Here is an 18153-nt window from a genome sequence, read left to right on the forward strand (position 1 = left end):
TACTCTACACCCTACTCAACCTTGCTCTGCACCCTACTCTATACTCTACTCTACCCTGCTCTGCTCTACACTACTCTATTCTATCACCAAGTTACAGTATAATTGCTATTTTTAGACATATAATAGATGTTTTTGGTCAGTGATATAGTACATGTTTCTGCGTGTGTGTTTTCTATGCCTTTAGCCAGCAGACCAGTCACGCAGTCAGCATGTTAGCTAGTTCATTTTTAGTTTCCAAAATACAAGTTCCGGTGTGAAATGTTGTCATAGAGAGATAGTACACCATGTGTCTGTGTGACTTCCATGTTTTTCCAGGCCTCCAGTCTCACTGTCAGCATGTTAACTAGTGAGAGAGGAACCCCAGATGTTGCCATGCGGTGGTATTGTGCAACCAAGGGCTTTATCCACTGTCACATGTTCCCCAACAATCCCCCTCTCAGCTCTCTGTAAACACCATGCTGATCATGTCTGAGCCCCGAATGGCAACATATTCCCTATTAGGTGCTCTACTCTGGTCAAAAGAAGTGCACTACATAGGGAATACGGATAGGCTGCGATTTGGAACTAAACCCAAGTCCACATACCAGCCAGCCTGTCAAGAAGGTTTTCTTTTCTTCCCCTTTTTTAGAGCTTAGAAACAATGTTCTCAGCTTCCCAATGTTAGCAGAGCTAGAAACATCCAGAATGGCTCTACAATGACTTGACACACACAAAATGTGTGTTACAAGTACAAATATATTTCACGTTGGCATGAAGGATCTGGAGAACAGACGCAGGAATGCATAATAGTTTTTTTTTATTAAGCCCAAATGATAGCCTGCCGTGTTAAGGCACAGGGACGAAGACCAAACAAACACGGTACAAAAACACAGGATTGAAACCCAAACAAAAGAGCGAGGAGTACCTCAAATAAATAACACACGCGCACAATGATTAACACACAGGACAAGACCATCTGCACAATCCACAAGGGCACGAAAGCCCAAAACACACAGCACAGGTACTCACACGCACCAACAGACATTGTAACAATAATCAACCCCCCAATGGAAACCAAAGGGCACATATATACAAATACTAAATCAGTGGTGAATAGGAGACAGGTGTGCATGATGAAAGTTCCGGAGGGATCCGTGACATAATGTTACATAGCAAACTGGCCCAAATTAAGATCCTACCTCTGTAGTTATAACAGTGTTTCTTAATTCCTGGGAAGACATTTTTGTTTTTGCCCTAGCACTACACATCTGATTCCACTAGACAAAGGTTTGAGGATGAGTTGATTAGTGGTATGAGTTGATCAGTGGTATGAGTTGATCAGTGGTATGAGTTGATCAGTGGTATGAGTTGATTAGTGGTATGAGTTGATCAGTGGTATGAGTTGATCAGTTGAATAGGTGTCTATTACTGTAAACTGCTGAGTACAACCATGATCTTTCTAACATGCTGTGGTGTTCCTCAGATCCGCAGCTCCTCCAACACTGCTGCGGTGGCCCTACAGGAGTTCAACACTACATACAGTGTTCAGGTAGCTGCCTGTACTCAGGCTGGGCGTGGAATGCTCAGTCCACCGGTTGGGATCTTCGTACCAGAGAACAGTGAGTAGACCGCACTACATCAGGAGTTCCTAATCCTAACACTTTACATATTGAATTACATCAGGAGTTCCTAATCCTAACACTTTACATATTGAATTACATCAGGAGTTCCTAATCCCAACACTTTACATATTGAATTACATCAGGAGTTCCTAATCCTAACACTTTACATATTGAATTACATCAGGAGTTCCTAATCCTAACAATTTACATATTGAATTACATCAAGAGTTCCTAATCCTAACACTTTACATATTGAATTACATCAGGAGTTCCTAATCCTAACACTTTACATATTGAATTACATCAGGAGTTCCTAATCCCAACACTTTACATATTGAATTACATCAGAAGTTCCTAATCCTAACACTTTACATATTGAATTACATCAGGAGTTCCTAATCCTAACATATTTATACATATTGATGTACATAAAGAGTTCCTAATATTAACACCTTAATACATATTGAATTACATCAGAAGTTCCTAATCCTAACACTTTACATATTGAATTACATCAGGAGTTCCTAATCCTAACATATTTATACATATTGATGTACATAAGGAGTTCCTAATATTAACACCTTAATACATATTGAATTACATCAGAAGTTCCTAATCCTAAGACTTTACATATTGAATTACATCAGAAGTTCCTAATCCTAAGACTTTACATATTGAATTACATCAGGAGTTCCTAATATTAACACCTTAATACATATTGAATTACATCAGAAGTTCCTAATCCTAACACTTTACATATTGAATTACATCAGGAGTTCCTAATCCTAACATATTTATACATATTGATGTACATAAGGAGTTCCTAATATTAACACCTTAATACATATTGAATTACATCAGAAGTTCCTAATCCTAAGACTTTACATATTGAATTACATCAGGAGTTCCTAATCCTAACATATTTATGCATATTGATGTATATAAGGAGTTCCTAATATTAACACCTTAATACATATTGATGTACATAAGGAGTTCCTAATATTAACACCTTAATACATATTGAATTACATCAGGAGTTCCTAATCCTAAGACTTTACATATTGAATTACATCAGGAGTTCCTAATCCTAACATATTTATACATATTGATGTACATAAGGAGTTCCTAATATTAACACCTTAATACATATTGAAGTACATAAGGAGTTCCTAATATTAACACCTTTATACATATTGAAGTACATAAGCATGTCAACAACCGCAAGTAGATATTTAACCTGACCGTGTTCTAAATAGTAGGCCGGTTAAGTATGTGATAAAAATAAAGTTTTATTGTATGTGACATTTAGAAAATCGAGTATACTTTAAATTTCCGGATGCCATACTCATTTCGGCTTTGACAACAGCTGATAATCAGATATGGTGTTACTGAAATTAACCAATAACGTGAAACAACGCAACCGCACATGACGCAGTCTCAGTATGCAAAAATATATCGTTTTACATTGTGCATTTTTGAAAATTGAGTATGTTTTAAATGCCAGGATGTTGTATTAATTTCAGCTCTTCATCTAGTAGAATTAAATGCACACTTTTCCACAATGGATTGGAAGAGATGGGTTGCAAGTGACAGGCCCTAGTTCTAGTAGCGGTTTGTGGGTAAAATCCAGTGGTGTAAAAATACTTTAAAGTACTACTTACTATTTATATGTTTGACAACTTTTACTTCACTACATTCCTTAAGAAAATATTGGTCTTTTTACTTCATTCATTTTCCTTTACACCAAAAAGTACTCGTTACATTTTGAATGTATAGCAGGACGGGAAAATAGTCCAATTCACGCCATTATAAACAGAACATCCCTGGTCATCCCTGCTGCCTCTGATCTGACTCACTAAACACACATGCTTTGTTTTTTAAATTATGTCTGAATGTTGAGTGTGCCCCTGGCTTCCCGTAAATCATTTTTTAAATCATTTGGTGGCGTCTGATTTGCGTATTTTAAGGAATTTTTAATTATTTATACTTTGACCTTTGATACTTAAGTACATTTTAGCAATTACATTTACTTTTGATACTTAAGTATATTTGAAACCAAATACATTTAGACTTTTTCTCAAGTAGAATTTTACTGGGTGACTTTACTTTTAAGGTATCTTTACTTTTACTCAAGTATGACAGTTGGGTACTTTTTCCACCTCTGGTAAAATCACCAAGGAAGCCAATCCAGAATAAAAAGCCATATTACAACCTATGTGTTGTGATAATTGCGTTGTTTGCTCTATAACCTGTTAGTTCATATGCCTTGCCACTGTGATATATAGGCCTAAGGCCGAGACAATAAGAAGACACAGTCGCATAATAAATTAAACTAGACCTTTGTTTCATCACAAAAAGGGAGAGCGACCTCTGTCTGGTGAAGTCCACAAAGCATATTGCATGTAAGAAACAGTTACATGACCTACAGCATGGTCAAGTTAATGTTTCCAACATTTTCGGACTACTAAACAACTATTGATTTAGAACCACAGAGAGTTACCGCAAGTCACATAGAAAACATGAGCTGCCTCCACTATTCCAGCACCATTTCAACTTCAACATTTCAACATCAAATTACCTCTGCTTAGTTTGTGTGTGTGTGTGTGTGTGTGTGTGTGTGTGTGTGTGTGTGTGTGTGTGTGTGTGTGTGTGTGTGTGTGTGTGTGTGTGTGTGTGTGTGTGTGTGTGTGTGTGTGTGTGTGTGTGTGTGTGTGTGTGTGTGTGTGTGTGTGTGTGTGTGTGTGTGTGTGTGTGTGTGTGTGTGTGTGTGTGTGTGCAAGTTGAACAAAACATGTTGACTCACCCCACATTAACATTTTCAAGGCTGTCTCTTCACATGATAAACATTTCTGTCACAACGCCAATGCCATCCTCCTCTCTTTCATGTTGATTAAACGCTCTGACTCTGTCATACAAGTACATGCTTTTAGTTTTTGTTGCCCTAGGCTACCTGGCTAAAATGCTTGCTCACTAACCAAACTTCCTTTCATGTGCAACGATGAGCCAGCTAATTAACATTAGCCTACTTCATCTAGCTACATATTGAACTTCCATCCTCTCATCGTTGCACTTCCATCCTCAACTTCCATCCCCTCTTCCATCCTCTCAGGTACAATGTATCAATGTATGAATATATGGTTGGATCAGAATCGCCGTTATAATCACTTGCCAGTACAGAGAATTAGGTAAAACCAGAAATGAGAATGAGGTAAAACCACAAATCCAAATCCCTATCTCCATCCATGGCTATTTAGGAAAGGGACACTTTTATAGTTAGCTAGCCACCAGAGCACAATGACACAATGAGATGTAACAATGCAAGTTTTTCTGTCAATTACATTTTTCTGTTGATGTGATTGGTGTGAAGCCAAATCCAAACGGGCTTCCCTTGACACCTTTTTTTGGTGGACAGGAACATTCACAGTTTAGCTAACTCAGTTTAGCCCAACGCTGATTGGCTAATTTTATACTTTTTTAATCAAGGGAGGCCAAATGCTTGCTGGTTTCCCTTGCATTCAATACTACAGGTGGAAAAAATGTCCTACTCTTTTTGACCAGACCGTATCAGATACGCTACACATACAGAGACAGAGGGGCACTGTTTTGCTTTCTTGGATGCTTTCTCCGGTGAGATACATTCAGCCTCTTCCGAATTGAAGGATAATTATAATATAAATAATAATATATGCCATTTAGCAGACGCTTTTATCCAAAGCGACTTACAGTCATGTGTGCATACATTCTACGTATGGGTGGTCCCGGGAATCGAACCCACTACCCTGGCGTTACAAGCGCCATGCTCTGAAACTAAGAGGAAAGATGATCAATTATTGTGTATATGTTTTTTTGTTTTTGTTTGGTCAATGTTTTGGGGAAGCCTTGCTTCCCTTGTCATGCATGATATATGGCACTGCCACTGCCACAGTTCTCTTCAAGTAGCCATACAACAAAATTAGGCTACTTAATTGGGAAGATGCAGAATAGTGAAGCATCTGCAGTGGTGTTAAAGGGCAATTCGCTTGTTGCAAAATTACACACAAACTGAGAACACACACACATATACAGCAAAACCTATACAAATACAACATACAGTTGAGTTGAAACTTTGATCATGTTTCTATCATGTTTGTGTGTTCTGTTCTATCAATCGATCGTAGTTTGATTTGATTGATTCATTGCTTGATTGATTCAATCATTGATTGATTGCATGTTGTGTTCCAGATTGGCCCCTGTCTCCCTCCTCCAGTCCAGACACCATAGGATCAGACTCTGTGTATATCATACTGGGGGTGGTATGTGGCTTCTGTCTCCTGCTGCTAGTACTCTGGGCTGCTATCTGCCTGAGAAGCAGGATACTAGACACACGCTTTGGGTAAGTTTGCATGCTTCTTCACATATTAAACTCTTAATTGTATCAGGATGTACAAGGAGGGGTGAACATTGATGTACTACAGTACCCAGAATGCTGTGTAACATCTGGTTTCTCTTGTTTCTGACGCTAACCTAATGGTGTCCTCAATACCTTAATGATCTGATCATGATCACTTTAAACCCCTGTGTATTGACTTCGACCATGCTGCAGTCCATTGTTGTAGTACTGGAAGTCACACAGTATGTTGATTCTTAAGTTGGTCAGGGGATACGGTGTAGCTAAGTGCAGTCTTGTAACGAACGCTGTTGTATGAATTGGACCAAGGTGCAGCGTGGAAGGCGTTCATGTTTATTAATATGAACCAGCAACAAAACAATAAAGTAACAAAACGAGCGTGTAGCTTTGTAGTGCAAAAAAGCTACAATACAAAAACAATTGTGGGAAAAGGCTGCCTAAATATGATCCCCAATCAGAGACAACGATAGACAGCTGCCTCTGATTGGGAACCATACCAGGCCAACATAGAAAAGAAAAAACTAGACTACCCACACCCTGACCTGTTAAGGTTTTCCTCCTCCTCTTCGTCTGAGGAGGAGAAGCGAGAAGGATCGGAGGACCAATGCGTGGTAAGTGTCCATGGTTGTTTATTTAAAAAAACAAACTGAACACTATGAATACAAAAACAATAAACGTTAAACGAACAAAAACCAAAACAGTACTGTGTGGCGACAACCACACAGACCGAAACAAACACCCACAAACAAACAGTGAAACCTGGTCTACCTAAGCATGATTCTCAATCAGAGACAACTAACGACACCTGCCTCTGATTGAGAACCATACTAGGCCGAAACATAGAAATCCCAAAATCATAGAAAAACAAACAGACTGCCCACCCCAACTCACGCTCTGACCATACTAAATAACGACAAAACAAAGGGAAAAAGGTCAGAACGTGACATGACCTAACCAAAATAGAGAAATAAAAGGTTCTCTAAGGTCAAGGCGTGACAAGTCTTCCTTCCTCAAATAACTTACCGGTACTTGACTTGTTCCTTTTCACTCCTAGTAGATTAACGAGCCTCAACAGTGCATCTCCAGCCAGGGAATTCTGTTTTCACTCAGTTTCGCCAGTAAGAAATGTCTATTGTCTGTTGCTGCAGATGTAAAAGTTACTCAGCATTTTGATCCCTGGAGTTGGTAAGGGGAAATGGTGTATTGGTCAGTGGAAGTGGATATATTTCCTGTTGAGGAAGGGGTAAAGTTACTCAGTACATTGTCAATAAAGCAGCCTGGTTTCCTCATAATCACTGACCATTGCACCTGAGTCAAGACTGCCAAGGTTGTAGTGACTGTATCATGTTCATTAGGCACAAAATGGAAGTAAACAGACTGAAACAGCTGGACTCAATCAGCAGTGAGATCTGGGCGGTGTTAGTTAGGACAGACAATGGAAAACATTTTCACATTTTAATTTTTCAACAGAAAATGAAAATGGGCCTATCTCATTGGACAAACCCTGGTAGTCCCTCCCTGTTTGTCTATTTTCTTCTGTTTGGTGCCTAATGAACACAACCATCCCTGGTCTTACTGCTGAAGACAGAGGTAGTCTAGCTGTGTTGGAAAGAAACACCAAAACAATCCTTTCCACTCTAATCCTCTCCCCTCTCCACTCCTCTCTGCTACTTTCTCCTCTGCTCCTCCTCTCCTCTCCTCTCCTCATCACCAAAACAACCCATCTCCTCTCCGTTCTGCTGTCTCTGTTCTGGAATTCATTATGTTAAAGAGGTGACTCAGTGTTGCCGTTCGGGATATACAGATAAGAATGCTCAGAACTGGCAGACATCTCTCATCACCCAGAGGCAGGAAAACATCCGGTCATAGAGCTTACTTCCTGATTCAAGATGAATTCTCAATCTAGTCAACCAAATGATTACAACTCTGAGGCAAGCTCTTGTTAAAGTGTTAGTCAGTGAATGACTCATTCTGTTCCATTGTATAAAGTAACTTGTTTCGTTTCTCTCTGGCGCCCCCTGCAGTCAGATGTTTGGAAGTGGAGAGAAGCTTCAACCCATCGTTCAGTACAGGCCACAGAAGTCCTACAACCGATCAGCCATTGAAATTACACGTACGTGAATAAACGTTCTATTCTAATCTACTGTACTCTGCTCTACTTTATTTTACTCTACTCTAATCCTCTATGTTCCTATTAACATACATCGGAGAAGAAAATCTATATCCACAGATTTTGCACAATAATAAAAAATGTCAGCTCTATTTTCCCCTCTTGCCCTCTTTTTAGTAGGTAACCTGGGTGTGAGTGATGAGCTCCAAGCCAAACTACAGGACTTCATGATTATGAGAAATCTGCTTTCCATCGGGAAGGTTCTGGGAGAGGGTGACGATGACATTCATTTGATTATTTAGTACACAAAATCAGGGGCCTATTTGTGTTATAAAGTAGGTAGAATACAACTTTATCTCAGTCATATGTCATTATTTCCCAATGTCATTTCTTACATTTTTTGGTAATTTCATTTGTTTGTGGTTGTTCCTTAATCACATTTCACGTCATTTATTTGCTGCTTTTCTGACTGTTCCCTTTCTGACTGTTACCAACCCATTGTTTATTGACCAGGTGAATTTGGCTCTGTGGTCGAGGGACATCTGAAACAACTGGACGGAACATCTGAGAAAGTGGCTGTGAAGACCATGAAATGTGAGCTTCTTCATCCTCTTGTTAGTTTTCTTTAATTGGGCTGATCTAACAATGCCCATTCGTTTAGGTCAGATTCAGTGCTTTTTTCTCTTTCTTACCCTCTGATTAATATCCTAGATGGTTGATGGATTCCTCATAGCCTGCTCCCAGATCTGTTTGTGCTGTATAACCAGCTAGTATGACCGTTCATGCCATGTTTGGCATGCCAATGACCACAGGAGTTGGAAAGATAGTGCAAACAGATCTAAGATCAGGCTAAATACCACATGACATTTCTATTAATTTCCTCTTTGTTTTCTAGTGGATAACTTCTCCCAGAGGGAGATAGAGGAGTTCCTGAATGAGGCTGCCTGCATGAAGGACTTTGACCACCCTAATGTCATCAGGCTGCTAGGTACTGTAGGTCTTCTTTGCTGCCATCACAAACCATCCTGCTCAGTCCTGCCCATCATGCAGAAACTATGGGTTCATGCTCCCTCACTCCATCCAGCCATACATACACATAAGAGAGATCACAGTTGATGTCTAAAGGATTTTGTAAAACTTAGTAAAAACTTTCTTTTACAACTGTTATTTACCTGCTATTACGTTGATCTGCTCCTGCTAGGTGTTTGTCTGGAGGCGGGGTCTGGTCACTTCCCCAAGCCCATGGTGATCCTGCCCTTCATGAGATATGGAGACCTCCATAGCTTCCTGCTGCGCTCACGCCTCGGAGACAGTCCACTGGTGAGCTATCTGATGCTTTCCCCAGGAGCACGTTGAAAAAAAAGTCTTGTCTTGTCTGAATATGGTTAATGACATTGTAATGATGAAGATGTTGTTTCTTTCTTCTTCTTTATTTTTCTTTCAGTTCCTGCCCACTCAGACACTCCTAAAGTTTATGATTGACATCGCCATGGGGATGGAATACCTCAGTGGGCGGAACTTCCTCCACCGTGACTTGGCTGCACGCAACTGCATGTAGGTTTACATTTCACCTGAACCAGAGCCAGACCGAGTGTACAAAACATTACGAACACCATCCTAATATTGAGTTGCACCCTGTTTTTCCCTCAGGAACATCCTCAATTTGTTGGGGATGGACTCTACACGGTGTCAAAAGTATTCCACAGGGATGCTGGCCCATGTTGATTCCAATGCTCCCACAGTTGTGTCAAGTTGGCTGGATGTCCTTTGGGTGGTGGATCATTCTTGATACACACGGAAAACTGTTGAGCGTGAAAAACCCAGCAGCGTTGCAGTTCTTGACACAAACCGGTGTGCCTGGCACCTACTACCAGACCCCTTTCAAAGGCACTTACATATTTTGTCTTGCCCATTCACCCTCTGAATGGTACTCATACACAATCCACATCTTAATTGTCTCAAGGTTTGAAAATCATTCTTTAACCTGTCTTCTCCCCTTCATCTACACTAATTGAAGTGGATTTAACAAGTGACCTCAATAACAGATAAAAGCTTTCACCTGGATTCAACTGGTCAGTCTATTTCATGGAAATAGCAGCTATTCCTAATATTTTGAACACATAAGGATTACATATGTACATTGTGACAAAGTACAGATCAGAGCTGTATATACACACACACACATATATATATATATATATATATAAACTGAACAAAAATATGAACGCAACATGTAAAGCATTTTCCTGGGGACACTAAAATGCCACTCTAAAATGGGCAGTTTTGTCACACAACACAATGCCACAGATGTCTCAAGTTTTGAGGGAGCATGCAATTAGCATGTCCACCAGAGCTGTTTCTGGAGATTTTAATCTTCATTTCTCTACCATAAGCCACTTTTGAGAATTTGGCAGTGCCTACAACCGCAGACCACGTGTATGGTGTCGTGTTGGCGAGCGTTTCACTGATGTAAACGTTGTGAACAGAGTGCCCCCCTGATCAACTCTATGAGAAGGAGATGTGCTGCGCTGCATGAGTCAAATTGTGGTCACACCAGATACTAGCTGGTGTTCTGATCCACGCCTCTACCTGTTTTTAAAGGTATCTGTATATCTGTGGAGTCCATAGTTTAGGGCCTAATGAATTCATTTTCAATTGACTGATTTCCTTATATGAACTGTAACTCAGCTAAATCTTAGAATTTTTTGCATGTTGCGTTTATATTTTTGTTAAGTGTATATATATATGTATATATATATATGTATATGTGTATGTGTGTGTGTGTGTGTGTTATTTCATAGTTTTGATGTCTTCACTATTATTCTACAATGTAGCAAACAATAAAAGTAAAGAAAAACCCTTGAATGACTAGGTGTGTCCAAACCTTTGACTGGTACTGTATATATATATATATACAAGCAAGGGTTTTTCTTTACTTTTATTGTTTGCTACATTGTAGAATAATAGTGAAGACATCAAAACTATGAAATAACACATGGAATCATGTAGTAACTAAAAAAGTGTTAAACAAATCAAAATATATTTTATATTTAAGATTCTTCAAAGTAGCCACCCCTTGCCTTGATGACAGCTTTGCACACTTTTCTTTAGGAATGTAGTGAAGTAAAAGTAAAAGTTGTGAAAAATATAAATAGTAAAGTAATTAAAAAATATATATATTTTCAAATATTTTTACTTAAGTATTTTACACCACTTTGTGTGTGTGTGTGTGTGTGTGTGTGTGTGTGTGTGTGTGTGTGTGTGTGTGTGTGTGTGTGTGTGTGTGTGTGTGTGTGTGTGTGTGTGTGTGTGTGTGTGTGTGTGTGTGTGTGTGTGTGTGTGTGTGTACAGGTCTGACCTTTTCACAATGTAAAGATATAATGAGTCTTATCTCATGGTAAACAGAGAGGACGGCAGCTAAACCATCCTTGTTCCTTGGTACTGTTCATGTACGACTGTGGTCTATTTTGGCAACTTATTCAAGTAGAAACTCACTGTTGCTGTCCACTATATTGCCAATGTGATGTAGACACATTGCTCTTGACATTTTGAATAAATGCCAAATTCTTGCGCTTGTATCCTGCCTAGTCAATTTTGATATTTTTCTAGTAAGTGGAATTGATAGATTGTTCTATTGATTGATTGGTTGGTCTGGTCCTACAGGCTGCGTGATGACATGACAGTGTGTGTGGCAGACTTCGGCTTGTCTAAGAAGATCTACAGTGGTGATTACTACAGACAGGGCAGGATAGCCAAGATGCCTGTGAAATGGATTGCGGTGGAGAGTCTGGCGGACCGAGTATTCACTGTGAAGAGTGATGTGGTATGGAGGTCCACACACCCACACACACAATGATGTTGTAAGGAACGTCTGAGATCGAGCCCCCATCAGCTAGTTTCATTTCTTTCAACCCTTGACTGATTATGGGAATACATGTGAATGTGTCAGAGAGAAATTAAAAGTACTGTTATTCAAGTATTTAGTTCCCTTTCTGAGAAATTAAACAGCCAGCCCGTGAAGTTCAGCCCACAGCTCTCAGCATTGGAAAAGTTATTGGATAACTTAACAGAGTTCTCAACAGAGCCGTGTGACCGCAGGACAGTTAAACGGCTATCCAGACTTTCTGCTTTTCACCCCCCACCTACATATACATAGTACTTCAATCAATCACCTTACCAAACCTACATGTGCATATTACCTCAATCAATCACCCCAACTACCTCGTACCCCAGTACACTGACGCAAAACTCCTTGTATATAGCATGTATATAGCCTCCTTATTGTTATTTTATTGTATTAATGTACTGTTTTATTTTTGATCTATTTGTTAATTTTCTTACTTTTTAACTGCATTGTTGGGAAAGGGCTCGCAAGTAAGCATTTCACTGTAAAGTCTACACTTGTTGTATTCAGGGTATGTGACAAATACAATTGAATTTGTATTTGAACAGACTACAAATATGATACTTGAATTCACAAATTAAAATGCATTTACAGTTCTCTGCTCACGTTATGTAGATGCATCTAACATGTTATTTTAGTAGGAGCTAGCAGAACCCAGCAATTTTAACATTTACGTTAACAGTCTATCACGAGAGAGAAACTACAGCTAACTTAAATTGTGTGCTGTGTGTATTCTTGCAGTGGGCATTTGGTGTGACCATGTGGGAGATAGCGACACGGGGCATGACACCGTACCCTGGTATCCAGAACCATGAGATTTATGATTACCTACTTTTGGGCCACAGGCTGAAGCAGCCAACAGACTGCTTAGATGAACTGTGAGTATTTATCTTCTCTCTACATGGCTGTCTTTTGTATCTTTCGTCTCTACATGGCTGTCTTTCGTGAATAGGAACATTTAGCCTGATCCAATACCTGTTTGTGCTGTATTGCCAACTCCTAAGGTCATTGTCAATGAATTGACCTATTAACTATACAGATCTGGGACCAGGTTAAGGAACATTATGCTACAGCCAGGACAATATAGATAAACTGAAGAAGAAGTAATGTCTGCAACTCTGTTGTGGTTTATTAACGCAAAACAGATCACATTTGAATGATTATTCTTACTTCTCCTGTCCACCAGGTACGAGATCATGTACAGCTGTTGGCGTGCTGACCTCCTGGACCGCCCCGTCTTCACTCAGGTGAGAGAACTCCCGGCGAAGCTGCCCTAGACAGTCTACGTCCCAAATGGCACTCTATTCAATTTATAGTTCACTACTTAGGGAAACCCAGGGTTCTACCTGAAACCAAAAAACGTTCTCCTATGGGAACAGCTGAAGAGGGAATATAACGAACAAGGTGAAATTTGCTACGCAGACAGACTGTGTAAAGATGAATCTTCTAATCTTCCGGACTTTCCTCAGGTTAGAGAACTGTTGGAGAAGCTGACAGAGAAACTTCCGGAGGCTTCTACCAGCAAAGAGGACATCATCTACATCAACACCAGTTTCCCTGAGGAGGATCAGCCCGGTGCTTGTGCAGACTCCCACCTGGATTTGCCGCTTTTTAGCTCCTCCCCATCCTGCAGTCATAGAAACGAATTCAGCCCCTCCCCTTCCTGTAGCGACCAGTTCAGCTCTTCTCCGTCCTGCAGTAACAGTCGCCAGAGACGAGACAACCGAGATCTGGTAACAGCAGTCATCCACGAGACTATGGAGGAAAAGGAGGAGGAAGATGATCGTTACGTTGTTGTCATCTCTAATGCCAATAGGAGTGGGGACCCCGCTGTCACCATGACAACAGCAGCTGTGGACAGTGACACTCCCCTGTTGGCTCGGGAGGGCTTGGGTGGGGTTTTGGGGGGAGCTACTCGTGACTCAGTGGGTGATGTCACTGGGATGGATCAGCACGCGAGTGACACAACGCTGTTGCTCTGATAGGCATGGAAAGTTGGGACTAGAAATCCAGTAATCTGAAGCCAGTCAAAGAAAAGAAAAGCTCTTCCCCAGCGGTCATGTCTGATGATAATACACATCCTTCTTGTCTGCACTCTGGACTGTTGAGGACATAATATAGGTATTGTAAAGACCCTGCCGTTGATAAGCATGATGACCACTCACCCAAGGGAACTAGCTTTCTTGGAGCAGCGGTAACGTTTCTGGATCTGGACCCTATGATACTGGGTGCAAATCACGCCTCGGAATCTCGTGCTACTCCCTCATTTTGTTACAGTTTGAACGTATGGTACTGTGTGGATCATAAGCACATAGGCCTTCTGCTTGGTGCAGCATGTGTAGTCTCATGTTGCAACACTTCCAAGTTGTTTCACCAAGGATCTGCCCAGTGTCTATAGAAATATAATCACTATTTCTATGATCCTGTCTTGTGGCATTATTAAAAGTGTTATTACCTTGTCTATTCCCCAATGCTTTGCATTGAAATAATTATGACCAGTTTTCCAGTGGATGTTTATACCTCAAATGGTTACCACTAGCTATCAGTGTTAATGCAAGAGATGTACATAAGAGACGCTACATTTGCACATCTCTCTTATAGTATATTTCCAATTAAATAAGCTTTGCTAAAAATTGAAGTCAGTGTATCCCTAGCAGATATTGAAAGCTGTGAACAAGGCACAATTACGGCCAACCACTGTTGTAAGTCAGTAGTACACTCCCATTACAATCAGAGGCCATCTGAAGCATTTAAACTGTACATAATTTTAAGAATTCCTTTTATATATTGAAGTATTTTTGAAGTGGCAATGTGTACAGGAACTTTACATGATATGTGTATATTGAGTATTGTGTACATATGATATCGATGGACTGAAGAAAATAAACAACAGTTATTTTGTATCTCGGAGGACCTTGTATACAGCCTTGAGGTACTCCACCAAGGTTAGGCAGTGGACCCTGGAATGTCCACAATATCTAATAGTTTATTTTACAGATTTTAATAGAAGTTCAACTTTTGTTAAATATAAATATAGTCAATGTTGATGTTGACTGAATTGTTAAAGAGATTTGTAGGATTTTTTTCATGATCCAGTAAATGTTTGCAAATTTAAAAATGTGCAATTTTTTTATCCATCTGACCCTGAAAATAAATCCATCCTGGATTGAATAAGATGCACGCACACACACAGTTTTGTTTTACTCTTCTTGTGGGAACCACAAATATTAATTCTCCTTCAAAATCCTATTTTCCTTAACCTTAATTCTAACCATAATTATAAACCTAACCCCTAAGTCTAAAATATATTTTTTCCCTTGTGAGGACTGGCAAAATGTCCCCACCGAATTTTCAATGTTTTACTATCTTTGTGAGGGCTTCTGGTACCCACAAGGATAGTTAAACAAACACAACACACACACACACCAAACATGATGATGATCAGATAAGAGAAAGGGAAATAAATAACAGATTTCAAGTTGCTATCATTTCTTAACCCTTGTGTAGTGTTCATGTTTTTGTTATTGACCCAATGTTTGCGGGTCTGATGGACCCACAATATTATTGGGGTTTTAAAACAATACAACCATAGCAATTTACATAAAAATACTTAGATGTTGACTTATATCAATTACAAGCAATATAGACAGCATACATGGTTAATATTTGGCAATTACCTCTGCTAGATCACATTTATCAATAAAAGCGCAATTCGTTTTTAAAAATAAAATGATTACATGGGCAGAATAAATTGTTTATCTTGAACGAATATACATGAAAAGGTTTATCACGATGGATGTTTAAATCAAATCAGATTAAATTTATTTATATAGCCCTTCGTACATCAGCTGATATCTCAAAGTGCTGTACAGAAACACATCCTTTCTATAACCCCAACCAACAAGCAATGCAGGTGTTGCAGCACTGTGGCTAGGAAAAACTCCCTAGAAAGGCCAAAACCTAGGAAGAAACCTAGAGAGGAACCAGGCTATGTGGGGTGGCCAGTCCTCTTCTGGCTGTGCCGGGTGGAGATTATAACAGAACATGGCCAATATGTTCAAATGTTCATAAATGACCAGCATGGTCGAATAATAATAAGGCAGAACAGTTGAAACTGGAGCAGCAGCACCGCCAGGTGGACTGGGGACAGCAAGGAGTCATCATGTCAGGTAGTCCTGAGGCATGGTCCTAGGGCTCAGGTCCTCTGAGAGAGAGAGAAAGAGAGAATTAGAGAGAGCACACTTAAATTCACACAGGACACCGAATAGGACAGGAGAAGTACTCCAGATATAACAAACTGACCCTAGCCCCCCGACACATAAACTACTGCAGCATAAATTCTGGAGTCTGAGACAGGAGGGGTCAGGAGACACTGTGGCCCCATCCGAGGACACCCCCGGACAGGGCCAAACAGGAAGGATATTGCTTTGAACTGAACAAATTGGAAGGACAACTTCGAATGATAAATGATCCCCATTCTACACAAATTAAGGCCGGTCTACACACCACATGAGGGACAGAGTTTTACTGTGTGTGTGTTGCAAATGTATTTCTTGCACTTTATGCATGTGTACTGTCTTCCTGTCCTTCTTGGGTCCACACACATAGCAGCGCTTCTTCTTGTTGCTACCGGCTGCAATCTACTCACACTACTCACACTTACTGTCGGTATTGGAGTTGTTGGTTCTGAAGGTCGGGCGGAGGGGGCACCAGCATCCTCCTCCTGAATCCTCCTCATAATGGCTGCAGAAGCTGGGGTCCTTGGGATATGTTGCCTCCTCTGGATTTGAGGTCTTACCAATGCCTTGCCCTGTTCTTCGAGAAAGAGATGTCTCCTCTGGAGCTTCCATCTGTACCAATCTGGGTTCAACCAACGCATTGTACGCCGAGATGTCCAAGATGTTGAAGAATTTCACAAGTGTCCAGCTTAGGGTTCTTCTTTTGCAGCTGTAGCCAGTCCCCAGCTTGTTTAAGTTGTCCACCCCTCCTTTTGTGGCATCGTAATCCATTATGATTTCTGTTTTTTGATGTCCCTGGCCACAAATTCTCCCATCCTTATGCACCGTACTCGTGAGTACATTTTTGCTTTTCTTTGGCATGTAGGACGCTAGGGACGTGTCGGACGTGAACACAAACTTAAAGGAATTGATAGGCCTGTTCCATTTATTCAACAGCTGAGGTGGGAGCTCTGGCTTGTTTTTTCTCAATTATCCTACCATTGTCAGCTTCTTCTGGAGGAGTTCCTGTCCCAGCTTGTGTGAAGTAAAAAATTTATTGCATGTGATGTTGTGGCCACAGAGTCCCTGTGTCACATCCAGGACAACCCACATCCCTTGGTTCTTCTCAGGAGCTCCTCCATCTGGCTTCCTCGTATTTAATTTAATTTTACCTTTATTTAACTAGGCAAGTCAGTTAGGAACAAATTCTTATTTTCAATGACGGCCTAGGGACAGTGGATTAACTGCCTGTTCAGGGGCAGAACGACAGATTTGTACCTTGTCAGCTCAGGGGTTTGAACTTGCAACTTTCCGGTTACTAGTCCAACGCTCTAACCACTAGGCTACCCCTTGCCCCTTGCATACACTTGCATGTTCCACGCATATGATGAAGCAGCATCACAGGCAGCCCAGATCTTGATTCCATATTTTGCTGGTTTCTACATCCCACAGGGATTCTGTAGTACTGCCTGAAGGGGCAGCTGCCCTTAAATGGCATAAGCTGCTCATCAACAGCAACGTTGGGCCCAGGGTTGTACAACAGGGGAAGGTGACCACTTGTCCCACACTGACCTGATTGCAGCTAGCTAGTCTCTCTGCACTGACCTGATTGCTCTCTGCTGCAGAGCTGGTCTGGTGTCTCGGTTATCGAAGTGGATAATCCTGGAAATAATGTGGACGTTTTACAGAGACAGTTTTGCACCGAAGAGTTCTCTGACCGTTTCTACACCCCACAGGGATTCTGTAGATTCCCCATTGGATATGAAAACAGCAGAAAGGATAAGAACACCCAAAGTATGCATGTAAATTAGTTTTGTCCATCTCCTTCCACCTCTCTCTGAAAAGATGCCTTCCCTCCAAATTAGTACAGTCCAGAATAATTTTCTAGATGGTGTCTGGGATGAACATTTCAAAAGAAGACTTTATGTCCTGCA

The 18153-nt window shown here is 40.5% G+C and overlaps 1 protein-coding gene across 1 annotated transcript in view; it reads left to right on the forward strand.

Annotated features, from left to right (window-relative positions):
- Positions 1-15188, forward strand: part of mertka (c-mer proto-oncogene tyrosine kinase a) — a 44250-nt gene extending 29062 nt beyond the window's left edge. The window contains exons 11-22 of the mRNA XM_046354919.1: positions 1463-1598; positions 5823-5973; positions 8013-8101; positions 8276-8371; positions 8612-8692; positions 8994-9086; positions 9300-9418; positions 9543-9652; positions 11762-11921; positions 12744-12880; positions 13189-13249; positions 13472-15188. Coding sequence (XP_046210875.1) covers positions 1463-1598; positions 5823-5973; positions 8013-8101; positions 8276-8371; positions 8612-8692; positions 8994-9086; positions 9300-9418; positions 9543-9652; positions 11762-11921; positions 12744-12880; positions 13189-13249; positions 13472-13984 — 1746 coding nt within the window. The 3' untranslated portion in view covers positions 13985-15188. The remainder of the gene's footprint in view (positions 1-1462; positions 1599-5822; positions 5974-8012; positions 8102-8275; positions 8372-8611; positions 8693-8993; positions 9087-9299; positions 9419-9542; positions 9653-11761; positions 11922-12743; positions 12881-13188; positions 13250-13471) is intronic.
- The last annotated feature ends 2965 nt before the right edge of the window (positions 15189-18153 follow it).

Source organism: Oncorhynchus gorbuscha, linkage group LG07 (genome assembly GCF_021184085.1).
Source record: "Oncorhynchus gorbuscha isolate QuinsamMale2020 ecotype Even-year linkage group LG07, OgorEven_v1.0, whole genome shotgun sequence".
Lineage (NCBI taxonomy): Eukaryota > Metazoa > Chordata > Actinopteri > Salmoniformes > Salmonidae > Oncorhynchus > Oncorhynchus gorbuscha.